At 40.8% G+C, this 26,353-nt stretch overlaps 4 protein-coding genes across 10 annotated transcripts in view; 1 reads left to right on the top strand and 3 right to left on the bottom strand.

Moving 5' to 3' along the window:
* Positions 1–858: 858 nt before the first annotated feature.
* LOC103973039 (auxin-responsive protein IAA16) lies at positions 859–4,850 on the bottom strand. 2 transcript variants are annotated; one of them, XR_010512734.1, is made up of 7 exons: positions 3,744–4,200; positions 3,457–3,649; positions 2,203–2,462; positions 1,791–1,938; positions 1,290–1,353; positions 1,075–1,191; positions 859–1,024 (listed from the first exon to the last, which is right to left on the bottom strand). XR_010512734.1 is itself a non-coding variant. In XM_009387503.3 (6 exons), the coding sequence occupies exons 1-6, from the start codon at positions 4,027–4,029 to the stop codon at positions 1,153–1,155; spliced, it is 990 nt and encodes a 329-aa protein (XP_009385778.2). In that variant the 5' UTR covers positions 4,030–4,850; the 3' UTR covers positions 859–1,152. The 2 variants fall into 2 exon arrangements, 1 of the variants encoding a protein (XP_009385778.2); XM_009387503.3 differs by having other exon boundaries at positions 859–1,191; positions 3,744–4,850.
* Positions 4,851–10,118: 5,268 nt separating this feature from the next.
* On the bottom strand, positions 10,119–14,586 carry LOC135671426 (small ribosomal subunit protein eS24z-like). The gene is made up of 5 exons (XM_065179536.1): positions 14,430–14,586; positions 14,283–14,324; positions 14,002–14,172; positions 10,570–10,656; positions 10,119–10,414 (listed from the first exon to the last, which is right to left on the bottom strand). The coding sequence occupies exons 1-5, from the start codon at positions 14,502–14,504 to the stop codon at positions 10,373–10,375; spliced, it is 417 nt and encodes a 138-aa protein (XP_065035608.1). The 5' UTR covers positions 14,505–14,586; the 3' UTR covers positions 10,119–10,372.
* Positions 14,587–17,118: 2,532 nt separating this feature from the next.
* Positions 17,119–21,584, top strand: LOC135671382 (transcription factor MYBS3-like). Of its 2 annotated transcripts, XM_065179465.1 has the most exons (4): positions 17,143–17,430; positions 17,461–17,587; positions 20,596–20,804; positions 20,910–21,584. In XM_065179465.1, exons 1-4 carry the CDS (start codon positions 17,257–17,259, stop codon positions 21,432–21,434), a joined length of 1,035 nt encoding a protein of 344 aa, XP_065035537.1. In that variant the 5' UTR covers positions 17,143–17,256; the 3' UTR covers positions 21,435–21,584. The 2 variants fall into 2 exon arrangements, with proteins under 2 accessions (XP_065035536.1, XP_065035537.1); XM_065179464.1 differs by having other exon boundaries at positions 17,119–17,587.
* Positions 21,585–22,205: 621 nt separating this feature from the next.
* Positions 22,206–26,353, bottom strand: part of LOC135671381 (probable RNA-dependent RNA polymerase 5) — a 38,844-nt gene continuing 34,696 nt past the window's right edge. For 3 of the 5 annotated variants that reach the window (XM_065179459.1, XM_065179460.1, XM_065179463.1), the window contains 5 exons: positions 25,771–25,919; positions 24,305–24,467; positions 23,579–23,717; positions 22,684–22,856; positions 22,206–22,603 (listed from right to left, as the gene is read on the bottom strand). In XM_065179459.1, coding sequence (XP_065035531.1) covers positions 22,364–22,603; positions 22,684–22,856; positions 23,579–23,717; positions 24,305–24,467; positions 25,771–25,919 — 864 coding nt within the window. In that variant the 3' untranslated portion in view covers positions 22,206–22,363. Of the gene's footprint in view, positions 22,604–22,683; positions 22,857–23,578; positions 23,718–23,755; positions 23,809–24,304; positions 24,468–25,770; positions 25,920–26,353 lie in introns of those variants that run through there. The other 2 variants (XR_010512738.1, XM_065179462.1) reach the window with 2 other exon arrangements.

Here is a 26,353-nt window from a genome sequence, read left to right as displayed (position 1 = left end):
AATGGCTCGTGAGCAGCTTGATGGTTTGCCCCAAGTGAATCGTTCGACATTGGTCACCGTGAACCAGCATCGTCACGTTGCGGTGGTGGTGGTGGTGCAGGTCATGTCGAGCGAGGTGCAAAAGATGATGGCGCTGCAGTTGATGCAGTGCGGAGAAGAAGGCACACGAACAAGGGGAACAAAGCAGCCAACCCGACAAAGGATCAAGTCATTATGCCGAACACCTGCCAGATTCTTCCGTGTTGGAACACAATACCTTTGCAGCTTGATTGACCGGAGTTAGGCGTGCCCGGTGAACGACAATGACGCCTCATCTGTCCCCCACCACCAACCCAAACAAGGATATGACAATGCCTCCGCCATCCAATCACTCACATCCATCGACGCCACATGAACCCCCTTCTCCTCTTCCTCCTACGTTTTCCAACTCGATCATTAGTTTAATGCTTCGTGCTGTCCCTCGTGACGAGGACAGAATTAGGTGCAATGGCCAGTTTAGCTTCAGCTTCAGCTGGCGACTGGTGGTTTGGAGAGACACGTTGAGAGTTCAAAGTACTGGTTTCCTTAAGATGGAGAAAGACAGCAGTCAGAGAGGGAAGTTTGGCAGGTGCAGTCTCTTCTTCTCAGCTTGCGACTTGCGCATGGGTTGGTTTCAGGTGTCTGGGGAAGGCTGACATTGTTAAGGTATCACCCTCAGGAATTAGCAGGAAAAGACTGGCCTCATGCAGTGAGGGGTTAATGTTCATCAAGATACCATAAGCTAAGGGCAAGGAGAAACGATCAAAGTGTTCCATCCGATATCAATCTGGCCTACACACCAACACCAACCACATGCAGTAGCTGCAAACAGAGAGGAAGAAAAAGAAGCTTAGAGTTGGTGGTTTCATATGATTTAGCACTAGATATTAATATTTCAGACTGTAGATTTACAGATTGTATACAGATAGATAGATCTGTATCAACATCATGTCCCGTCAACTCTATTTCTGCAAACCCATGAAGGCAAATTAGGCAGTAAGGAAGCATCCCAAGCTTCCAGGGATAATGCAAGAAAATAAAAAGGGGGAAGGAAGCCATCCCTTTCAGGTTACAAACCAAAAAGAAGCAAACATTCAAATGACAGACTTAATGACAGAGTGCTCCATTCTTATCTCATGAGTTGCTTGTTCTTTTCCTGCCGACTGCTCTCAGCTGGAGAAACAAAGAGGGTGAAGGTGAAGTTATTATATGACTGATGATGGTTACGATAGCAGTATTGGAGTGGACAATTAAAAGAAAAAAGAACTTACAGATGATGCAGAAAGATCGGAGCTCTTCAACACACGCAGCCTCTTGGCCATGGAAACAAACATGCTGCAAGCGGTTAAAGGTAGAAGCAATATAAGAACATTCCAAAATACAAGCTAGAAAAGCATTATTAGGTTGAGCAACATATATGTGGTGTTTTCAATATGAATCCCCAACAATGATTTGATTTTTTTCTCCCTTTAGAGAGGAAGAACTACAAAGTGATCACAGGTGAATTATTTCTGATAAAAGAGTTTTTTTTCTGTTACTTGACCTTTAAGTTTTTATTTGTTTATATCGGATGGATAACATTTCTGTTCCAGATTGTAGTGCTAACTCAAAATTTTGAAGTTGCTGAAGAATATTCAGCCATGCCGAAAAGGTAAACAATCACTAGCTTATTTAAACATAGAGGTAAGTATTCGTGCAGATATTGAGTTGAATTTGGTGAGCTCGATATCAATCACTAATCACGGAAGACCATTTAGTATGACAAGACTTACTCCCATGGAACATCACCAACCAGCATCCTGTCCCCTTCATCATCTTCATAAACCAGAGTGTATTCACCGCTTCCATCCAATAAGCCGATAAGCACATGCTTTTCTTCAGAGTTCTTCCGTATACTAGGAGCAAGAGGATCCGCTTGAGCTAAATATTGAGCAAGACAAACATCCTCGGGTTAGTATAAGTTGTATGGCAATGGCCGAGAAGACGAAAAAAATCGAAATGTGGTTTGTACAAAAGCCTCTGCTGGTAACATGCGAATTGAAAATTTTGACTATAATTGCATGAATATGAAAGGAAACGTATCGAGTTATGATGGTGATACAGCTGCAATATCTTCGGGTAATTGGGAAAGGCATGTAAAATTAAGATGACCAGATAAACTTAACAAAGAAATTTGCAGAGCACCTGCCATAAGGCCTCGGAAGAGTTCATCTACAGCTAAAGAGAGCTTATCGTAGCTATCATAGGCCTTCAGGTCTACTTTTCTTCCGATCGGTATGCCATCCATGTTAATTTTCACAAACAAGCTCTTCCTATCATTCTCGAGCTTTTTTGCAACCTCTGAGCTCCCATTGTGAGATTCTGCTGATGCCTTAGCGGTGCCAGCAAGATTCATTCTGAATGATCGAACAGGAGGCCAACCAACAACAGGTGTAGCGGCAGCTCTGCTTTCATAGAGACAGACCGTTACAAAAGAATTTTTCCGACAATAATAACATAGTACTAACCATGAAGTGCTTTGACAACAAGAGCACACGCAAGTTTGACCATCGAAACAATTAATAAAACAGCTAATTAACAAACCTAGAGGTATGCAACTGTGCAATCTAAAGTGATAAACAGGGGAAAAAGATATTGTGAAAATCCCACACAAAATATATCATATACCTAAAATCACACACAGAAATCATATCACCAGCCACCCAAGGTAGTGAACAAGTTATACAGCACTTTTAGATTTTCTGGTTCATGCACAAAATGAAGGAAAACAACTTCTACATACACAGTAACAAGAACAGAAAATTAATTTCTGGATTAATCTTCCTATTTTTTCTTCTATTAAGAACTAAAACGATCGCAAATATGAAGCAAAAGAAGTGAACCACGGTGTCAATCTTGCGGAAATATCGCAAGTTTTCACAGAATACAAATGAAAGATTTTTTCTCCAATTCATATATATTTACTTTGCAGTTTAACAAGACAATTTAGATTCCTAAGTATATTTTGCCTGTTAATAAGCTCCACCTTGCGGCAGATAGACAACAAGTCGGTCACATACAACAGGATATATACCATATTACAACAAGTCAGTGACATAACGATAGCTTCTTCTAGCAGATGTTGGAGATAACAATGTTCATGCATTAGGTAAACAACTATGAACAAGAACCAAATTCCTAACATTACAAATCAAAACAGTCAAACCATCAAGCTTCATGTCCACAAGTTTGTGACAAGAATAAGCAAACAAGAAATAGATTTGCACCTAACCACATAAAAATGGAAAATAGAACCTAGTGAACAGAGGAGCAAGCAGGAGTTGGAGGCCAACATCAAGAGTAGAACAGAAACATAAAAGAGGAGATAGCAACCAACATAAATTTCCTTTGCAAGAGAGGAGATCAACATGGAAATTGCAGCAGGATATGATTACTAACCGTGATTGAGAGGCGGTGTGTGCTACTGCTGCATTCTTGGTGGAAGATGCATGTGCCGCATGAGGACCACACCCCTTCCCCTCGAGGCTCTGCTGCTCTGCGCTCCCACTTGTCTTCTGTAATGATTCCTTTCCTTTAGCCTGCAACTGGAGAAACCCAAGCTGTTGCTGCTGCAGCTGCTGCTGTTGGAAAGCTGAAGGAAGAGACAAACAAATGGTCAAGAACTCATGGAATATGGGAAGAAGATTACGGGTACAGAATTAAACTCATGTTATCGATCAAAATACCTTCTGTTTTAGGTTCGACTTGAACCAAGAAGCCTCTTTTGGAGCTAGAGGAAGCATTAACGTTGGTGCTCTTGCGGACCTTGGAGATGTGATCGAGAGATAGAGGAGACTCGACCGGGTGTTCTCTCTTCTCCTGCCCAGCTGACCAATCTTCTCCTCCAGGGAGGCCGAGGCGCAGTTCCAGCTTTTTCTCCTCCGCCGCGGCATAGCTGCCCCAGTCTCTCCCATTGGGAATGAGGTCGAGCAACCGAGGCCGGCCTTCTCCTCGTGTAAATTCTTCCTCCATGTCTTTTCTTTTCCACCAGGAGAACAAGAAAGGAAGCCGAACAGATGAAAAAGATCACGCTTTTATCCTTGTGCGACCTCCTCCGCAGGGGAGAAAGAACGAGGAGCTTTAACGAGAGCGGTAACAGCAAAAGATCCAGAAAGATCACAAGAACGCAAAGAAACCGAGAAGAATTCTGAGGCCTCCAACAGATCAACAGAAGCCTTCTCAAACGACAAGGCAAAAAAGCACTGAAACGGAACAGGGACGAGTGCTCTTCCTTTTGCTTTCCCGCTCACCAACGCTTGCTCAATCTCCCAGGAACCCCAACCTCAAGCCACAAGATCTTAAACCCGCATGTGAAACCACCATTATTAACCATCCAAATCCTCGAAATGAGATATTGTTGACAGGGAGAGAAGAAAGGCCTCCTCCTTTTTTATCTCTCTCTCTCTCTCTCTCTCTCTCTCTCTGATCACTACTATGCTCTGTTCGCCGTGCACTCTGTTTCCTTTTGCTTGCCTTTCTTTCTCTCTTTCCGCCTTCGCACTGTGCGGGATCAGAAAGGGAATGAGAACAGCGGAACAGCAACAGATTCCATGGCTGGAACGAGGCCGGAAAAGGGAATGAGAGCGTCGCTCACGCAAGGTCGGACAGCGGGAGTAAGGCGTGCTCAGACGACAACAGCACGCCTACCGAAGCCGCCCACGGCAGGGAGAGAGACAGAGATGTGCGTGGCGTGGCGAGTGTGTCGCAGTGTCTACTTCCCACTCCTCCCTCTCCCTCCTCATCCCTCTTTATTGAAGGAATCAAAAGGTGCTTTAGAGCTGCATTAATCATGCCTCATAAAACTAGGCTTAACCAGAGCTTATCATGTAATTTGACCCTCTATGACGGATGACTGTGAAGTCGTGAACGGACATACGCACAGCTGACGGACCGCCAATATCTTAATCGGTCTTTAACGTTTAATGCACCCTCAAGTCGGAGATGACGAAGCCCGGAAGAGATAAACCTAAGCTCTCCAGTGTTACGTGGGTTTTTAGTGGGCGGCAGACAAGCAGCGAGACGTGAATATTCTTCGGAGAAGGAAGGGTACTTCCGGTACCACGTTGCTTTTAGGAGCAGCCCAATGAAACACCGAGGATTAAAGTGGGAGGGGAATAGGAATTCCGCCCTGCCGTTCGACATCATGTTCGTAGCTTTGTTTCCTGACCACCTCCCTGGGAAAAGATGGTGGAAGGTAGCAGAATATAAGCTCTTTTCTTATCCCAGTGCTGGGCTCAAGAAAGTTCTTCTTCTAATGGCTGAATTGCCCTCGAGTACGAGCACGGGGTGGATGATGTTGATCAACTCCGAAGCTTCAAAACAATCTCGTTAAGTATGTTGATCGAATCATAAGACCAGTCGGCGGAGTCGGAAATCAGATCTATTGGATGTTCTACCGCATGGGGAATCCATCCACCACAAGCCTTTGATGTCCCTGTCCACGACAAATCTGGTCGACGAACGCCTCCTTTTTAGGTTGGAAACCTGCTTTACTCATTTTCTGCAAACTTTTCTGCGGCCATCGTTCTGCACAAGTCACCGGCTGAATTCATCAAACAGTTCCCATTTCGGATTTGCTGGCCAACTCTGCCAGGAAAGGCCAACAACAAACTCACTCGAAGAAGACGAAGGGTCGACGAACCCATCCGTCTCACGTGATCAGGTTGAAGCTTCACGTTGACGTTACATCTCTTGTTAGATATTGGCACGTAATGACACGACCATTTTAGTAAGTATCCGAGGAGTTGCATCGCGGTTTCTCAAGTCAAAGAAGAGTCGGCGTGCGCTCCTCACCCTCCGCTGGCTGTTACATCGGTGATCCTGAGAGGGAAGACGATGGAGACCACACGTGCATGGCTCGACGTCGATCTCGAATCGGATCTGAACCCTTCGTTCTCCGGTCGACAGAGATCTCGACCGTGCATTCATGATAACGCACCCGGGACGGAGACGAGAAGGCGAGAATGACTGATCCCCGCCGCCTGCTCTGACCTTGGTCGGTCGACGTCGACGCCCGGCCCCGACGACCTCCTCCTCCTCCCTCGCCCCCTCTGCGGTCAAACCTGGTGAGTCATGCGATGGGAGCTCGAAACGTGCGTCGATTCCCCGCGGGGCCCGCTCGCGCCGAACAATGGCCCCCCCGAGATCGTAATCCCGCGTGTCGCCTTCGGGCCGCGCGCACTCCTCCCCGACGAGAAGATTCCGCGCATGAAGTCGCTGTTCGCCGTTCATCATCGACAACTACTGCAACACGAGAAGCTATATTCCTCATGGAGTCTCTGCTGTTGCAGAAAGCTTTTCTTCCTTTTGTCGATGCTGATCAAGGTTAACAGCTACTACAGGATAACGAGTTTGGTGGCCACATGAAATCCCAGCGAGCATGGAACGAGGTAGAAATACGTCGCTAGCCGTATGTCATACTCCACACAGCCGTATGGATTCAGCATTCCTCCCCGTGTCCGGTGGATGCTCGAAGGCCACAAAGCAAATGGAGTCATGGGGTCATCTGTCATCCGTTACGCATAGCATTCACTTTCGAAGGTCTTCACGATGATGATGTTGAGGTACTCCACTGGTAAAGTTGCGCTTCCATTTCCATGGATGGGATGAGGAGGAATCGAATGATTGAGATAGCAACCGAGTTGCATTCCTGGCAATGGGTCCCTGCATTAGCAGTCGAGTGGAGTGCATAGGCATCACCTTCGTCGGCTTAGGGTTTGGTTCCACATATATGAACGGGGTCCTCATGTACGGTTTGGACGTGCATGCAAAGTTTATGTTCTTATGAAAGACAGTCGAAAATATGTTATGAGATTAAGCAGATGGAGTTTGTAGTTAGCAGTCACCGATCTGCACTGAGAGGAGAAGTTGGGTAGGTAAATCGACAATGCCACGGCCATGTTCTGGGCTTCTTCTTTTCTTCCATAAAGAGAAGAAAGAACCTGAGAACGCTTTCTCTGCGTGTGAGAGAGAGAGACTGGGGTGGCCGATATCATGGCCACTTTGCGACCACTTTATCTCTCTCATTGCAGAGAAACTTCGAAGTCCCACTCGATGATAACAAGATCCTGCAGCCATCCTCAGCCATCATGATGACCTCCCAATCCATGATGACCACCAACAGGCGTCAAAGCCAAATCCATGCTTTCGTATGGACCACCGGCGCCACATAGCCTGGACAAAACGGAAACAAGAACAAACTACAAGATGCATGTCAGCGTCTCATCTCTTTCGTGGCAATGGGTTTGCGAGGGAGGCTGCTGCGCTTGTGGCGTCGTCGCGTGCTCTTTTGGAGGGATAACACAGCACGTTTTAAAGGAAAAGGTGGGTGAGAGCGGTTCAATGAACGCATGTAGGGTTTTGTTCTTCCGTCCTGTTTCGGGGGTCCCCTTCGTGGCCGCTCGCCATGCGAAGATATGGTTCACACTCACAGCCCCCCTTCTCTCCACACCTGCAAAAGCAGAGCCCCATATGTCAATGATCATGAACATCACACACACCCTGCCAAGACTCCACGAATGACATCTCTGAAATGGACCCTTTAACCCTTGGCCTCACATCTCTCTCTCTCTCTCTCTCTCTCTCTCTCTCTCTCTCTGCAGAATTTTACTTTAGAACACTCATTGTACCACAGTCTTTTATCACATAGATAAAACACTTACCATAGGAGAGAGACTATTAAGCAAATCACCTTAATATCAGTATATGTATCTCTTGGTGTTCTTTCCATAATATTGTTGACAAAATATAACTTTATATTACTAGAAAAATAGTAGGGCTATAATTTTCAAATTTATTTTATAGATCTCAATAACGATAAAAAAATTATGTTGTTATATAACACGAATTTAATGCTTAAGCTTTTGAATTGGATTAGTGTTCGATATGAATGTTTTTAATTGTTTATAGGGTTCGAGGAGAAAACCGTATATTTTTAACTTCTAATTTCCATTTTGAAAGTTAAAGAACATAATAATTGATAAAAAAAATTTATTAGATTATTATATATCGTGAGAAACGAAACAAAACGATGATGATCAGACTATTTTAAGATGATATCAAAACGAAAGGTCCTATATATGTATTCTAATAAATTCAAGTTTCGCATGTTAAGTCTACGCATAAGCGTCGAAAATATAGATAATGTGGAAGAAGCTTTCGGTATAATAAAAAAAAATAAAGATAAATAAATTAGAGAATATATATCATGATCCACTTACACTTGCAACTTTATTTGATCCATCAGGTGTGCAGTGGACAATGCAATGACAAGTTAGAGAATATATGTAGATATCATGACCCACTTTACCACTCTGGTTTGATCCAGCAGGTGTGATTGCTTCTTTTCACCCCTCCATGCCTGCATGAATTGGATGATGCAAGAATCATTTGTCTAATGAAAGGGGCCTATGTTGCTTGGCTAACACAAAGCCCTCAGCAACCCCACCTTGTCCATCCTTTCCCTGGAATGGATATAAACAAGTGGTAGGTAGCATCTAATGGTGTATGTTTAGCTCATCAGAGAGCGTCAAGTGTCCCATGCGGAGAGATGCTTTACCAAAGCAAAGATGGTTCCTTTGCACACCAACAGCTAACACAAGATTTGATTTGTTGTGATGTCCATCATGTTCGTGGCCCCACTTTTCTCCCTCCTCCTCCTTTTATTGCTTTCATTCCCTCGGCAGCTCATCAAAGAATGAGAGGAATTTATGCAGACAAAAAGGAGTACAAACCTTTACTGGTCCTCTTCACCTTTTACCCACTCTCTCTCTCTCTCTCTCTCTCTCTCTCTGTGTGCAAACAAGCGAGGTGGAATAGCGGCAGCCATGGCGCTTTGTCATCATCTCCAAATCAGCCATGGTGGTGAAAGAGAAGAGACTTTGTGAGGACTCCATCAGCAGCAGAAAGAAGAACGGTGTAGGATCTCCACTTTGAGCTGTCTCCATATGCTGCCGATATCAGCTTGTTAGGTAGTACGCGTGTGTCTAACTCGGCAACTTTGATTCTGCTTCTTTGTAGGTAAAGTGCTTCGATTGATGTCAGTAAAATAAGCTTAAATTGCTCCAACCAGATAACTTTAAGTATCCCTCCCTGAATCGGACGGGGACGTCTCCATCCAACCTCGTAAACAAATCTAGCAGAGAAGCCACCATTATCTGCACTTCGATAACAAAGCAGCAGATGGCCAATTCTTGGCCTGGCTTTATTGTTGGAACATGTGCTTGACAGTGATTTCATTACCATTAAACCGAGGATACGTATCTGCAGAAATGGCAGGGTTTATGCTCGGATCCACGACCTGTCCGTGAACAGATGATATGCACGAAGAAGAGGCATGGCGAGCTCGAAGAGGATGATGTTACACAACCCAGGAGCATGAAAAGATGGAAAAGATGGTTAAGGTAGACCATCTTTTGTAGGGTTTAGGGTGCAGATGACCGACAAAAGAAACACTATATCCATACAGTGATACTGATTGCTCGGCTCGAGAAAGTTGCACATCCTCGCAGCTCGAAGCACTGCCAAAGGGAATTTTCTGTGGCAATCCTGTGGCACAGTTCATGTCAGATTTGTGTTTCCACTGTGGATAGATATATCATCGACCCCAGCCACACCCCGGTTTCATGATGATATGAAGGTAAGGTGGGCTGCTATGAGCAGTCTCCACCATGAACGTTATGCAAACAGAGGTTCTTTGATGGAGCAGAACCACTTGAACCCAATGCTGTTGCCATGTTTACATGAAACAATGATTGTTGAATCCGAGTCATCGAGGTATATCAACAAGACCATAATCACATCACTGCTGACTGAAGCTTTCCAGCTATTTCGAATCAATATCACTACATATAATTGTATTTATTTCCTTAATTTTAAACACATAAGTTGAAAGCTTAAGTTGACTTACAAACAATGAGTTTTGATGTCTTCATTTTACAATTTTTTGATAACCACAGTATGCTACAAGTCTTTGATCTTTCAACAGACCGGAAAAATCATGAAAACTCAATACATATCACCACCAGTTGATCAATCAAGCCTACCCAAGGAAGAACAGGATATAATCAAAACTCCCAAATTTAAATTATGCCCATGGACATGGTGCTGCAAGCCTGATGACAAGGAACTGATGATGAACAGGAACATCCTAAGAAAGCACAGAACTTGTCATGTTTCTGAAGTCCAGACCTTTGGAGAAAAATCTCACAACTCTAATTTAAGAGAACATAAATGTAGAGCACGTAATGAATGTCCATTTGCTATCCCAAGCCAAAAATTGAAGTGAACGATAAGTCTGAAATATGGAGGAGCTGCTTCATTTCTTCTTTCCTGCCTTCGCAGCATCGCCGGCCTTTGTCTGGACAAGACAAAATGAAGAGTAAGCATTTTTCTAGTGCATCAAAATCAGCTCAAGAACAATTGGCAAAAAGAACAAGACAGTCATTTGCTATCCAAATATAAACAAGCACAAATCCGTTTGCCTTGGTTAAATTGTGAAGATGTTTAGCTCACCTTCTTGACTCCGCGAACTTTCTTTGCCCTGTTCTTCCTTTCTTTCATCTGTTTTCTTGATTTCTCAACCTTTGTAGCAAGCCCATTCTGCCAAAGAAAATGGAGATCAGTAACAACCTTTTGTCCAAAGACACTAGTGTCCAAGCAGATCATTTGATTCAGCAGTGCATATTTCCAAGCAAGAGTCTGTGATAGCTACCAAAAGCATAAGCTTGTTTGCAATATCCTAAAGTTGTAGGTGTACATTAGATCCGACATATCAGGTCTGAGTTATCCCATCTTCAGTTAATATGATCCATGCATCTAATGGTGATGCATGCAATCACTAGGTGCATCCAGTCGTGCCTCGATGCTAACAGTACTTGTTGCTAAAAAAAGTTTTCGGTCCCTACACTCGAAAGGAATTAGCAAGTCTTCATGATTATCTAATTAAATAATTGACATAAAAGATGCAGTTATTCTTTTGTTCATTCACGACAGACCACAAAGTTATACAAATGATATTCAAGGTTAATAACATTTATCAATCATGTAGTTATTCACAGTAATTGTATATCTTGTACAATGGAGTTCAAGTTACTTGTGAGATTCCTACTCGTCAGTTATTAACAGCATAATTTTACATGAAGACAAGCAAGGCCCCTTGTGTCACTATCCCTTTTGTCACAAGGTTATACAAATGGTATTCAAGATTCCTAACATTTATCAATCATGTAGTTGTTCGCGTTCAAGTGACCAATTAGATTCCCACTTGACAGTTACCACAGAAAAAATTTAACATGAAGGTATGCACCGCAACCCCTTCCGTCACTGTCCCTTTGGACCTTCACTTTCTGTTGTTTCTCTATCTAATTTCTGGTATTTCATCACCAAGCCCCGATTTCCTGTTAGATTTTTACTCCCTGCAACTTCTTTTCAATGCTATAGCACAACCATAGTCTCTTTTGCTACTAGTTTTGGTTGTTTCTCCGTTTGTTTTCTGACATTTCGTCTCCAAACCTAGATTTTCTTTCAAAATAATTAGTTCATACACATTACTTGTACTGGTACAGCACAGCAGAAGTATGTTTTGCTATTAGTTTTCTCAACCACAACCTCCATATCTGCGTAAGTAATGATAATACAGATGTATAAATCCATTTGTAGCTTGAGAGTAACTGATCAGATCCTGATAATATAGATGTATAAAGCCATTTGTAGCTTGAAGGTAATTGATCAGCTCCTGAAATTTTGTATCATATAACAGCCTCAAACGACCCTGGGATACCAACGGCGGAATCAACAGCCTCCACCCCATTACTTCTTTCGGAGTATAATTCTAATTAAAAAATCACAAAGCATACAAAGTAAAATTCGACCCAGAAATTTAAGATTTAATTAACATGACGTAGTGTGGAAGCAAACTTTCTGATGCGACAGAATAAACTTCATTATGATTGTATTAGTGACAGTTGACAAATTAACTAATTCAACAAAAACTGAGACAGTTGAAGATGACATCTCCTCTTAATTGCATAGTTTAGTAGACAGATCAGATTCCACAAATACAAGCAAAAAACAGTGAAAACCACAATACAAGGCAAACACAATGGTCCCCACAACCAGGCAGTACAAGGCTGAAAGAGATCTTTCGGACCAAAATTTTGTACTTCAGAAATGATGAATCCATTGAGCAGGAGCACTAATTTGTTGTACTTAAATCCGAAGGATAGATTGGTGATTATTGAAATCAAGCAAAAATGACTCATCCAGCCACATTATGCTAGTTTACTCATCTTATCAAGAGATGATTAATGCCCTAATTGCAATTATAACTAGAAGAACAAGATTTATAAGTTTCAACCCATGGCACTGTGCGAGTGCATCGCAAGCTTGGGTTACTGCTTATAGATGGTTGAAAGAATGGCCATATACCTCGTCAAAGATAAAAGAAACACCCCTATCATGTGAAGCAGACTGTCAAAAGCCAACAAAAGATCAGACCCACAGGGAATGTTTATTGCTAATCTTGAACCAAGCATTGTCATTTGACTATACACTGGATTTATATGAAAAGGATGAAACAGTTTATGCAATCAAATTCTTCAATTGGACTAAAAGAACAGGGGTTTAAGAAGCTGATCATTCCATTATAGCCAAATATGACAAAAGGTAGCTGAGAGGCTTGCGATAGAGAGTGCTTCATAAGGCACAACAAGCTGCCACTCCAATGGAAGACAAGCTGAATGAGAATAAAGAAAAGCAAGTGGAAGACCATGTTTTAGTCTCAAGTTAATAATACTGCGGTCAGGATACAAGGATCACTCCAAGAAATCCTATAAAAAGATCCAAGAGGATGCAACAGAAAAATAAATGTCCTGCTTAGGGGATAAACATGTGAAAGACTTGTTAAACAGAAAGCATGCTCCTAACACAATAGAAACAAGGTGAGATAAAAGGTGCATTTTAATTTAATAAAATAAGAAGATGATGGACAAACTTTGTTCAGATAACTTGTAAACTTAAAAGGCAGAGAAAGGAAAGTTAGATAAAGAAATCAACTTTGCACCAAATAAAGAGCAGGAGATAAATGACAAAGTTACCATCTCGGCTCAGCTGAGTTTGATTGATTATATTCCCTAGGTATCGATCAATCCTAATATAATCACAATTAAACTTCATAGGAGTATAGTGGATTTCAGTATATTTAGAGCCGAACCCAAGCAATAACAACAGATTTTAAACTGTGACTGATATATAAACAAATTCTGGAACATCCTGCCCAACCTAGCTTGGTTCTGAAATTCCATAATGAGATTTCAATTTAATTGACCTTATGCCCTGAAACAATTTAAAGCTTATGCCTATAAAAGGTCTGAATAAAAACTGAATCCATGTTTAGTTAAGGCTTCAGTTCATTCATAGAAACAGTTAGGTTAAGGTTTTCATCATCATAGTCAAGTAAAAGGCCAGTCATCTATGACATCTTGTAAAATTTTCCGGGTCATCATAGTCGATGTTCCTTTAAATTTTGTTGGCCCAAAAATATTTATTTGGTTCTTAATAAAATTATACCATTTCCTAGTGGTCAGTTGATGTGACTAGAAAAAGGATAAGGCTGTTATCATAAGACCTGTTTAATGCCACTTCTGAATCTCTTATTCAACTTTCCCATGCAAATGAACATAATTCCTTTTTTTTATCAAGAGCCATCAAAATAGCGCCAGATGATGCCTGATTGCAAGTTCCTACCACAATGACTTTAGCAATTTCAAAACCAGTTAACATCCAAGAACAAATTTTGATACAATGAAACAAGACCAAAGAACACATATCAGGCGTTACCGACTAACGTAAAAGTGAAAATTAAACTGCAGAATGAAAAGATCACGATAGCATTGGATCAAGCAAGCACTAGCAAAAGAAGGGACGGGAGCTGGTATGAATGCATACCCTGATGAGCCGGTACTTGGGCTCATACTTCTTTGCATTCTCCACCGAATCATAGATCAAGCCAAATCCAGTCGACTTCCCTCCTCCGAAGTGCGTTCTGAACTTAAACACGAAGATCGTGTTCAGATCCCTCACCTCGTATAGATTCGCCAGCTTCTCCTTCAGTTCCGCCTTCGCCACAACCGAATCACACAAACAGTAGAAACCTAACTCAGATATCCATATAGAGCAACAACAAACAAATGCAACCAATCCCAAAACCCAAAGGCACGCGAACCGACCTTCGAGACATTGGCTCTTCCCGGGTGAAGCACATCAATGACCTAGAAGCAAATACATACAGAACCATAAAAAAAAAATCCTTTTTTTTTCCTCCTTTTACATCAAAACGCACTCTGAGGAGAACAAGAAAGAGTTCAAAAACTAACGAATTGCTTCCTGGAGAGGAGACGATTGGTCATAAACTTCCTGGTCCGGATCGTGACCGCCTTAGCATCCGCCATTCTCGTTTCCTTCTTCCCTGAGAAAGAGGCGGCCACCGACGCTGGCAAGCAGGAGAGAGAGGGAGGGAAGCGGCAGGTGTTCGCGAACGGTATATCTAAACCCTAACCCTAGCCATCGGCCGTTCTTGATATGGGCTTTCGTTGTGGATCGGCCCAACAATTTTATAAATGGGCTATCGGATTTGGAAAGAATGGATCGGATCGCTATTTGGGCTATCGGATCTTAAATTCGAGCGGTATCCAATTTGGCGTGGAGAATCTCTCATTAAAATAGCACGTGAAATCAAGCGTGAAGGTTTCGCATCATTACATAAATTCTTTATCCTAAAATATTTGAGCATATTTGGTATCAAAATAGATGACTACAAGGTTTGTAATATCGTATCGTACCGATATTTCGACCTGGGTTCGGTACCAGTACGATACGGTATACCGAGCGGTACACCCAGGTGTACCGAACGATACACTCAGATGTGCAAAGTATTGTAGCACTGCTACAGTGCTACAATGCACTCGGACCGGTAACAGGCGGTCCGTATACCGACAACCTGTCGGACCGGTACGTACCGCCCGTACCGGACGATACGGTTCGGTACGGTAGACCCTGGATGACTATTCTTTATTTTATTTTTTCGTCGGAGATAAACCTAATTATTTATTAATAAAAATATCTTTATTTTTTCCTATTAATTCATCACAGTCGCCTCAATAAATGTTTTTATCGGAGTAAAAATATAAGATAAATAGATTATATGAGTGGATGGTGAAAGAGTTGGCAATAGGAATATTTCAGTCCTTCTTCAACCATCCATACATTTTAGAAGAAGACATGGGGATGACTATCTCTTATTCTCTTCTCATGAAACTAAGAAGCCTTTGAAGTCAAAGGTGCCATCTTATTCTAGAAAAATGCCAGGGAATATCTTCCATCCATTTAGCCATTGATTTTAGAAAAATAAATTCAGCACAATATATATATATATATATATATATATATATATATATATATATATATATATATATATTCTATCTTCTTCCTTTGTCTAAGACATTAAATAAAGCACAAATAGCAATATTAATGATGATTTGTTACAATGCCCTAATTATTTGAGATTGATGATGTATATTTCTTTTTCAATATTAAGCATTGTATCAAACAGTATTTTTTATTAAATCAAAAATATGTCACATATATGTTAGGTCTATTGCTTATTATTAACCTACTTTTGCACGAGAGCATAAAGTATTCAGAGTTTTTATATTCGTTCCGTTGAGTTAGTTACGATAATTCGTTTACTTATTATCATCGAATTTAATTTTATGAAATATAAAAAGTTTTATCAAAAAGAGTAAAGTTTTGTTTCAATTTGAAATAAATCTTTAATAGTTTTGATCGTCATACTTATTCCTTTGAATGAAAAATGTTACTGTTTATTGAATACACTTGCATCGATCCGAAATTTTTTATTTTTTATTTTTTATGAGAAATATATTGATAATGATCTTACGAAGTTTTATATTTATGATTAAAGATTTTTATTTAATATTAAGCAATGTATAGAGTGCTATTTTTGATTAAATAATAAATATATCGTATGTTATGTCAGTTCTCTCATGTAATTTAATCTTTACAATTAACACTATTCCTATGTTAACTATCTTTTTTAGGTTATGCCTATGCTCTCAAATTAACTTTTTATTAATAAAATTATTAAAAATAAAAGATATTAAAATTAATTTTTATCCATCATTTATATATAGCATATGGTGTCAGTGTTTTTCTTTAATATAGTTGAGAGCATTAGGATAGATAAGAATATTTTATTTTATTTTTTAAAAATTATAAAAAAATAATATATATATATATATATAATTATAAAAAATTATAAAAATAAAAAATAAAATATAAGAGATAATATTGTAATTAGTCCTTCTACTCCACATCCTGTTTACATAGAACCAGTTGACCCCAAAGAAGTAAACACCCTTTCCTTCCATCCCCCTCTGGAAGCATCTCCGTACGGACACCCACCACCGTGGCGTTCCCGTTATTTCGTCCAACTCCGGCGACACGATCCTCCTGACCGACCACGTGTTTGCTGTGGCTTCCGCACACGTGTAACGACCGCCTTGCGCGACGACAAAGTTGCGGTCGGGCGTACCCCCAACGAGCATCACGTGATCATTCACGTGGCGCCAGTGTCAGGGATTCAACGGCTGCGATCGGTTCTCCTCTCGAAGTCCACCAAATGGTGTGTCGCGCCGAACGCGTGGTCCGCCATGTGGCTGCCACGTCATCTAAATCCTTTATGGGTAAGATTGTAACTTCACTCGGTCATTTACATGAGACAAAGCCGTGATAGATCCGTTGACGAGCACCATCGTCACTAAACCAAACGTTACTCGATTCCGTACCTGTCCCGTAGGACCGGGACCCACAGAGGACGAGACGGGCAAGTGATAAAGGGTAGGAAAACGGGTACGCGAAAGACACCGTCGAGCCGGGCGATAGGGCTCGCGAGGCAATGAACGGTAAAGATGATCCCCGCGACGGACGGTGGCCCTGTTCTCTTGTCGCCATCCAAGGGCATTATCGTAATTACGGTGGAAGGGCGTGGGGGGTCACGGAAGTCGGCGCCTTGATACCGAAATGTCCCGCCGCCTCCGTCGCGGACGCAGCTCTCTCCGCGGAGAGGGAGAGGTCGACGCGGGGAGGGCGTGAGCACGGGGAAAGGCGGCGGCGGAGGCGGAGATGACGAGGCGGTGCTCGCACTGCAGCAACAACGGCCACAACTCCCGGACGTGTCCGGCGCGGGGAGGGGGCGTGCGGCTCTTCGGGGTGCGGCTGACGGAGGGGGTGGCGGCCATGAAGAAGAGCGCGAGCATGGGGTGCCTTCCTTCCTCCTCCACCTCCGCCGCCGCGTGCACCGCGTCGTCCTCCCCCGCCGCCGGTGCCGCCGCGTCGCCATACGGCGATCCGCTTGTCGACCACCACCACTCCGCCTCCGCCGCCTCCGGTTACGCTTCCGATGACCCCGCCCGTGCCTCCTGTTCTTCTAATTGCCGCAGCGAGCGCAAGAAAGGTCCGCCCTTTTCCCCCTTCAAGTTCACATCGATCCATGGTCGAAGGATCGGCCTTTCTTGCTTTTCCCTAATGATCTCCATCCGGTCAATCTATTCCCTTTCTCCATTCATCTATTTTGTTCAAAAAGATGGTTTCTTTCATCGTTGTGCACTTGGGATCGTCTTTTTATGTCTCGTTTTCCTTGTGATCTTTGTTGGTTTTCTCTGAGTGTTGCTTAGATTTTGATCTTGATGTTTCCTTTGGACCCAATAAACTTTACATACCAAAGATGAACTCATGTTTCACTTGTTAAATAATATCTTTTTTTTCGGGGAGGAACTTCTAAGAAACCTTATCATTTCTTCTGTTTTTTCGTGATTTGTAGTCACTCTGGTTTCTTCCTTCTACACTGTAATCAATGGAATGCATGTTTATATAGTTTGGAGTGGCTACTTTTTCTTACCTCTTTAATCGATTCCCTATTCTTAGTGTTCCTTCTTTACTCGTCTGTGTGGGCGGCTCGGAACCGTCCAATGTGTTCAACACCTCGAGGCAAGGCCCATATAATAATATCCAATGGGTTTAGCACGTAATTTTGTGACCACAATTGAAAGCGATGGTCCATAAAATATAGTTTCTGCGTTTGCGCTTTGCAGGCCATAATATGGTTAGTCTGGTCGTGTGATTGTTTCATGGTCTCGATCAAGGGGCCACGGGGTTCATATTAGGTGTTCTTCTGTATGCCTTCATTATTTTACTCTAATATTTGAGTCTTTTCATAGCCTATGTTTTGTACGCCTTCATTTGTCTATTGTTTTCCTTCTTAGAGACCAATTTCTTAGCGATCGATTGTTCATTTGTTGTGAAAGTTTTTCTTACACCATTCTGAACTTTCTATGCCACTAGGATGATGTATATGATTGATTGCATATGTGGCATGTCATCATCAAGTATAAGTCTATTCCAGTTTTCTTTTCTTAGTTCAAATAGTTTTTTATGAGAACTTCGATTGGAAAAAAGAAAATACTCTGTTGTGCATAGAAAATATACTTCGTTTCTGCTTCAACAGAGATTGGCAGTTGCTGCCTAGCTGGTTGCCTAGCAATTGTGAATCTCTAATGCACAAGTTCTAAATTTGGGTCTAGTTTTGGAAATTCCAGAATCATGCAATGTTTGACGTGCCAAAGCGTACTGCTTGATATGGACTGTGTGTACCGGTCCGACTAGTATGGGTGATACATTGGTATACTTTGGTATGCTCAGCATAACTCGGTATGTACCGTATCGCAAGCTGGTTGGTATACCGGTAATGCGAACCATGGAATCATGTCCACTATGAGTCTTGATAATTGTAGAAAGATAATAGTCAAACCTGAAACCCATCTCGACCTGCATTATTCGTCACCTGCAACACGAGATTGTATGCCTTATCCTGGAAAATTCACCTAACTAATCGTCTCAGCCTGTGCTAAAAAGTTGATCTGCTGGAGGTACACAGTATGCCTTATCATTGGTTGGTTCCTTCTCATCCATGTCTCCATAAATTTTTCTTGTTTATGAGGATTATTGACTTCTTTCTCTACTGCTGTTTTGCATGCGAGTTGATGTAACTTGGATGTAATTTCCTGTGACATTCTCGGATATTTATCTTTGTTCTCACTAGTTTATTATGCTCTATTGTATTCTGTAAACCCATGATGGCTATTCTTTCACTTAAGAATCTCATGTTGCTTGCCAAATGATCTTGTTGGGTGTTTCTTTTTTTTGCTTGAGATCTCTGATTTCTTCAATTCTGTTGACAAAGAAATTAAAGGTAGAAATGTGTGTGCTTTTTCTGGATCAAGAACTATGTTCTGTCTTTTCGGTCATTCTCTATTTGCTGATTCTCATCTTCAGAGAACAGTGATGAGGTAAGAGCTTCTATCACATTAGGCCATGTTATTTTCCCATTGCCAGATCAACCAAGTCAGTCAAAAATGCTGGCATCATCCATGAGACTCCCAAAAATGCACAGTCCACGGAGGGGGTGCATATGCAGCCTTACCCGCAAATAGAGAGAGATTATTTAAATCAATTGTGGCTGTATTTAAGTACCATGTCAGCAATCAAGCAACTTTAGCCTGTGTTGCATGCCATGATTTCTGGTTATGTTAGGTTCTCAGCTTCCTGCACTATAATTCACTAACTCATAGCTGAAAGAGAACAAGATGAGACATTCTAGACCAAAAGGAAATGCTACCCTTGTGAGCTTCACATGTTTTGAGGGCTTTGTGAAATTTTTTGTTGATTTGACTAGTTGATGATCAATATCAGTTTTCCTTGTTTAAAGGAATCCAACTCATTGCATAATAACATAAAGACCCAGTACACACAATGGATACTTTGTAGGCTCCTTTATTTTCAGACTTCATTCTTGACACAATTAAGGATGAATTAATCACCTCAATTGTGGTTTGACAGTGGTTCCACTTGGTTTTGCAAGCCTTTCCAAGTTTGTGTTCCAAGCTGTTAGACTTTTGGTAACTTATTTTGGCACCGTCACATAACTATTCTGATGTATACGTTCGGTAATGGAGAAGTTAGCATAACATAGAATAATAGATTACTTATATGCTTTAATGGACTCTTCTGATCGATGAGCTCCAGAACCATATCTGATATTTTTTGTAGGATAAATTCCTGAAGGACATCTTATATCAAATTACTTGATGGCGATCTGATAATTCTATTATTTGTTTTATGAATATTTAGAGCAATATTGTTTTATGTTTACATCTTTAACTACAAGCAAGACTTCCTGGAAATGAACTTCAATTTTTAGTCGTTGACGTACCATGTAAATTTTTAGCTTTTCCCTGTATGTTTGTGTGAAGGTTTAGGTTACGTGTCTCATCTATTTCGTGGTCCTTCTAAATTGTGATAAACTGTGGAACATTTCTTCTGTTTAAAATTTAGGTTTAGATTTCGTTGTTGAAGACTCGCAGTAAATTCAGAGAACCAATATTCTAATAGTGCACCGTTTAGCAGGTGTCCCTTGGACCGAAGATGAGCATCGGATGTTCTTGATGGGCCTTCAGAAACTGGGAAAAGGTGACTGGCGTGGAATAGCTCGGAACTTTGTTGTGTCTAGGACCCCAACACAAGTTGCAAGCCACGCACAAAAATATTTCATCCGACAGAGCAATGCCTCAAGAAGAAAGAGACGCTCCAGCTTGTTTGACATGGTCCCTGAAATGGTTCAGCTTCTTTGTCACTTTATCTTCATTCTTTCTATGTTCTGCAGTACTACATGGATATATAAACATTTCCTTTTTTTGTTCTTTGTCTGAATGTTCGTGCAGCCAATTGACCATGGCCCTCCACATGAAGAACAGTTGTTGCCCAATTCTCCTATTGAAGTCGAGACCACCAATAAATTGCCAGCTTTGCATCTTGGTCTACAAGGACCCAAGCCTATCGAACCCTCAACAACCGAGCATGTTGTGGAACCGAGAGAAAGTATCCCACATGAGAATCATCCGGTAATGATGCTACCAATGTTCTACCCGACCTTCATACCAGTGCCTGTGCCATTCTTGCCTTCGGATTTGGCCGCCACTGCTAAAGATGATACGATGGGGGAAGCCCACGAGGTTGTAAAGCCAACTCCTGTTGTCCGAAAGGAGCCAGTGAACATGGATGAGGTCATCAGCATGTCGAAGCTCCGCATCGGCGAGGGTGTAGCCAGGAGCATAGAGCCATCTGCTCTCTCCTTCAAACTGTTGGGTTCCTCCTCTGCTTCAAGGCAGTCCGCCTTTCACATCAACCCCTCCATTGCCATGCCTGATCTGAACCAAAGCAGCGGCAGCCCTATCCATGCAGTTTGAGACAACATTGTCTCTTGTTCTCCGACACCGGTATCCTAATATCTGCGTCAGGTTATATAGTACATCAGATTCTTGCCCTAGTGTGAATTAAACTGAAGTTCTTGTCATAATTGAACTGCAGTTCTCAATGAATAAGGCCTTTTATTGTCAGTATCATCCAGCCAAAGCTGCCTTCTATGGTAGTTTCAGTCATACTACTATGAAGAAGAAATCACATGAAGTAGGGGATTCTTATTTCTACAAACAGTATTTTGAATTTACAATAGTTATGTGCAAATATTTCTTTTTCTGTGATCCATAAATATGTGCATAAACACATTTACAATGCCATCACCCGTGATCAATTTATTCTACTTTGTTTTCTACAAAAACTACGTCTTTCCTTTCTTAGTGTTGCTTATATCTCGACAATCCATCATAAACAATGCAACTCAAAAGAGGGCAGAAGGAGAGCCATTACCTTTTTGACTTCCAGCTACTAAGCCTTCAGAAGAACAAAGCTGAATCAACGAAAAGGCATATTGATCTCCTATGCAATCCACAAGCATCTCAAATCTCAACATATCAATTGATTGAGGCAGCATATCACATGAGCTACAAGTTGAAGCTTGAATTGGTTAGAGATACAAATTGCACCATACACCATATAGGGGAGCAAGAAGATAAATCCAAATGCAATGATGTCTCCCATCCACAAATGTCTTAAATCGATGACAGGAAGCACATCCAGAACCATGAACACCGATTTTAAATGATGAAAAGTAAAGTATATAACATACAGATACAAAATAACATCTATAATTACACAATCTTGTACTTTATCTTACACGATACTATCGACAGAACAAATAGCATCAACTAATAAAATGTAATACATGCATTACATGATTCTAAAAGAGCTACATTAGATGATTTTTACAACATCTGTTTTATCGAAGAATTTCTTTTAGTGCAGTTATCGAACAAGGGATCGTACATTTTTCCCCTTGTCTTGAAGCATGCAGCATGCATAATGCTCGTCCTGCGATTTTCCAGGCAAAGCTGCATCTGCCAACAGCCTGACACCTCTCTGCATAGTCGTAAGCATTGTTGTAGATGGCAAGAGCTTCATCCCAGATATCTTCCAGCTTCCTAGGGCTTTCTTCAAATTCGGCAGCTCCATATAACAACTAAGATTTGTCCAATAAATGAGAACCTTTTGAACGAAAAATTATATAGTTGTCTTTCAATAAAATTATGGTACACTTACCAACTTATATTTCTGTATTATTTCATCTGCCATTTCATTTTTGGAATCTTTAGTTTCGTGCTTCATTTCCATGACCTGCTTCATTTCTTTCAGATAGTTGCTGTACCTTTGGCTCCACAATAACAGGCAAGACTGAGACGGCTCTTCCGTAAAACAAGGAAGTTTCGATATACCTGCAGCCCAAATTGTAAATCCTTGAGCACTGGAGTTGAAAGGGTGTAGGGACCAGACCGCTCGGGAAGGAATGGTCTTGGTGACGAGTGATCATCTATAACAGTGCAAGATATACAATGTTTTTGGTTCCAAGTAAAACAAAGTTGTTCATGCTTACACAACGAATGCATTGGTCTGTTACAATTTTATTATTGCATGCTTTTCAGACTTCATAGCTAAAAAGAACTCCATCTAATATGATCTACATAGAAATCTTAGTTCAAAAGAACTGCAGATAATAACATATCATAAAATAATATTAAACATGTTTTATTTAATTAAATCTATATCATTAGCAATATATGGCCTTTCAGGCGACGATCTGTGTTCATCAGGCCTTTCTAAGGAGTTATTGCTTACGACCATGCATGCTGACAACTTTGATATAAAGTTGTCATCATTCATCATTCCAGTTTAGCTGCACAGACAGGCTGCTAGTTTTTTAATGGTGCATAGAATTTGATTACATACCATCAGGGAGAAAAAAAAAGGGGGGGTGGGGGGGGGGGGGGTGGGGGGGCGGGTGCATGCTGCACATCACAAAAGCTAGTTAGGGTACTGACTTATGCTTTATGCAAATGCACATATAGTTTATGCTGGGCACCTGGATCGATTACTTAGTGAGCAACCAGGTTTTCATAATTGTGCATCACATACAAAGTCCAGGAACAGAAGTACTCGCCATTAGATGGAGGATCTTCAGTTTGCACTGAACTCACTTTATCAAAGATCAATCCCAGGATGGACATCGAAGTATAAGAATTTGACCTTTCCATGTAATGTGGATACTTCTCAGCCTTGAGCTCAATTGGAACTTCTACCTAGTTTACGAAATGGTAGATTAGTAAAGCAAACTCACCTTGTGAATGATAGATTAACCAGAAACACAACTCATTAGAGATCACCATGTGCCTGTAAAGAAGCATAAAATTTATTGAAGCACAAAGAAAAAGTGACATGGCATCCGTAGAACCCTTTCAAGATAGCTACTTAAGATAGATATTACCACTATGAAAGCACAGCAAAAATGACAGCGTTGCCACTTTCATAGGAAAGATCTTGTCAAGCCATGCTAGTGTTACTAGGAGCAATAGGGTGAGATGAATAGTTGTGTCATGTAAAATGATAGACAACATAAACTAGTCTCAACTAGCTACAAACATCCAGTGAATGAGAGTAGAGATAAACATCCAACGAACCATAGAACCTTAAACATTAAGAAATAAAAAAAAATATTTAGTAAAAAAGAACAAGGGCATGACTGCTTGAAACAGCTTTCTGCCAGAGCACCAAAAATTGAGTATGACAAAAGTGTCTTTCGGAAAAGAAACTGTCAGTTTTAACAGATTAAAAGAAGATTAAGAAACCTGACTTTGAACAACTAGTCAACTAGTACTCAGAAACTGACCTTCACTCCACTTTTTGGTGCATCCAATGCATCATAATATATATTAACTAACTGAAGAATTTTTTCTTTCAGACATTCCTTTTCCTCTGCGCATTCATCACCCAGAGTTAGCAGCCTATCCATATAGGACAGCCAGCAATCAGATGCCATGCTAACTGTGTTACTGGAAGAAGGATATCAAATTCCATGTGTGAGTATGCTGGAGAAATAATAAGAAAACAAATGGGCAACACTATAATGCAAGAATGCCTAGAGGTGTTTTTGAGCATACGAGAACTTGTTTTTGTTTTGTAAATGTAACCAGGAAGATAGCTTCTTGTAAGAAAGATAATATTATGAGAGTACATGTGATAAAAAATTCCAAGCATGGGGTGAGAGTATAATAAGAATAAGACTGAGCAAGAGCACATCAGAATTTGTAAATCTGATCTGGAGCTAGGAGAACTTGTTCTAGGTGTATCTGTTTATGATTGTATCTAGGAAAATTAGCTTTCCATAAGAAAGTAAAAACCAATATAGTACTGTATTAAAGCAAATTGGAAGATGAACTAAAAAAAAAGACATACATAATATGAATCACTAGCTACGAAAATTGTAAAGTAAATCAATGCTTATTTGCTACCTTTGCATGTAGGTTTTCCATTTTTCTTATTACGTGCCACAAAGACAATTGCCAACCTTTTGGCATGGCCATACCGAAGACAAATCACATACCCTCGTGCTATGTAACACTTATCACTAGTAACTATTATCAATGGTTGGCTATATGATCAAATAATACAGCCATAACAATAGGATAATTCCTTTCCTTTTATGCGATTATTTTTTCCAACATACTTATGGATCTTAGCAAACAATTATTGACATGACCAAAACTGCACCCTTTTTGGGCCCCACTCCTGCTAAATCCTGGTTCTGCGCTCAGAAACAACCACAATAAACTACAGTGTTGTGACCTGAGAGGAAGCAATGAAGCACCTCACAGATCCATTATTTTGCAAAGCATACCTGTCGTAGAGTAATAAAGTGCAACAATCTCTATCTTGTTCTATATAAAATTTTCAAAAAAGAAGCCAAGTCTTAGTTTTGGCATATTCATCATCCTCTAGAATATGTACTAACACATTTCCTTCCTACCCAACTTTCACTTTTGCAAAAGTGAAAAATGAATGACTGACCAACCTTTTTAGTTTTGACAGCTTTTGAATTTCTTATAGAGTGGACTTGAGCTTGAAAATTTGGATCATAATATGATAAATCTATTCTTGATCAGTCAAGTGACTCATAGGAAAACCTAGACAAGGTACAGGAACAACTGAAGATGCTAGTTTGTCAGGCTAAAAATTCACTTCCATCTTTAAAACAATGTTGCAATTCTACTTGTTTGCAGATGGTGTCTAAGTGAATAGACATAGTTCTGACTCCATAATTAGTGAGTTCATATGAAATGATACACATGAAAATACCTTGGCTTGAATCTGTTGATCAAGAATTGTTGGAAGAGTTCCCTTTCCAATTCTTTACTAGAAAACTCAATAGGTTTTTTTTGTTGAATGCCTCTCATATTTGAAGGTGTCGGAGTCCATGGCATGCTACTCCTAAAATATTGCAACAACTGAACAAAGAAGGATAATGCATGATTAATCAGGTAGTATAAAATGTTCCAAGTGTAAAAGCAGTAGCATAAACTTGATATAATATTATAATCTAGGAGAATGTCCAACCATAATTGTACAAATTATGGAATCTACAGCAAACAAGGAGAGAACTAAGCCATGTCTTCCAAGATGCATTGTAATTTGTAGATTACTTGAGAAGCACCAAAGATTTACCATATCCGGTGCATCTGATGGTTTTGCAGAAATTAGTTAAAACTAGGAATAGGATCTGAAACAGAAAAATAACGAGCAATGAAGGATAACAACAAGAAATTATTTGCATAGATTGCCTAAAGAACATGGTGAGCTACTGCTTAATACCAAGTAAATTATTAAATCATAAAACATAGAAATTGCATTAGCAACGAACGGTAACACCAAGAAACTTCTT

Source organism: Musa acuminata, unplaced genomic scaffold (assembly GCF_036884655.1).
Source record: "Musa acuminata AAA Group cultivar baxijiao unplaced genomic scaffold, Cavendish_Baxijiao_AAA HiC_scaffold_1139, whole genome shotgun sequence".
NCBI classification, from domain to species: domain Eukaryota; kingdom Viridiplantae; phylum Streptophyta; class Magnoliopsida; order Zingiberales; family Musaceae; genus Musa; species Musa acuminata.
This window is presented reverse-complemented; position numbering and strand designations above follow the sequence as displayed.

Coding starts and splice junctions, on each gene's coding strand:
- LOC103973039 (XM_009387503.3), bottom strand. CDS start 4,029: ATGGAGGAAGAATTTACACGAGGAGAAGGCCGGCCTCGGTTGCTCGAC. Junction 3,650..3,743: donor AGTCGAACCTAAAACAGAAG/GTATTTTGATCG, acceptor CTCTTCCTTCAG/CTTTCCAACAGCAGCAGCTG. Junction 1,354..1,790: donor GTTGGTGATGTTCCATGGGA/GTAAGTCTTGTC, acceptor AACCGCTTGCAG/CATGTTTGTTTCCATGGCCA.
- LOC135671426 (XM_065179536.1), bottom strand. CDS start 14,504: ATGGCGGATGCTAAGGCGGTCACGATCCGGACCAGGAAGTTTATGACC. Junction 14,173..14,282: donor GAAGAGCCAATGTCTCGAAG/GTCGGTTCGCGT, acceptor GTTGTGGCGAAG/GCGGAACTGAAGGAGAAGCT. Junction 10,415..10,569: donor AAGTTCGCGGAGTCAAGAAG/GTGAGCTAAACA, acceptor TGTCTTGTCCAG/ACAAAGGCCGGCGATGCTGC.
- LOC135671382 (XM_065179464.1), top strand. CDS start 17,257: ATGACGAGGCGGTGCTCGCACTGCAGCAACAACGGCCACAACTCCCGG. Junction 17,588..20,595: donor CCGCAGCGAGCGCAAGAAAG/GTCCGCCCTTTT, acceptor ACCGTTTAGCAG/GTGTCCCTTGGACCGAAGAT. Junction 20,805..20,909: donor TTGACATGGTCCCTGAAATG/GTTCAGCTTCTT, acceptor ATGTTCGTGCAG/CCAATTGACCATGGCCCTCC.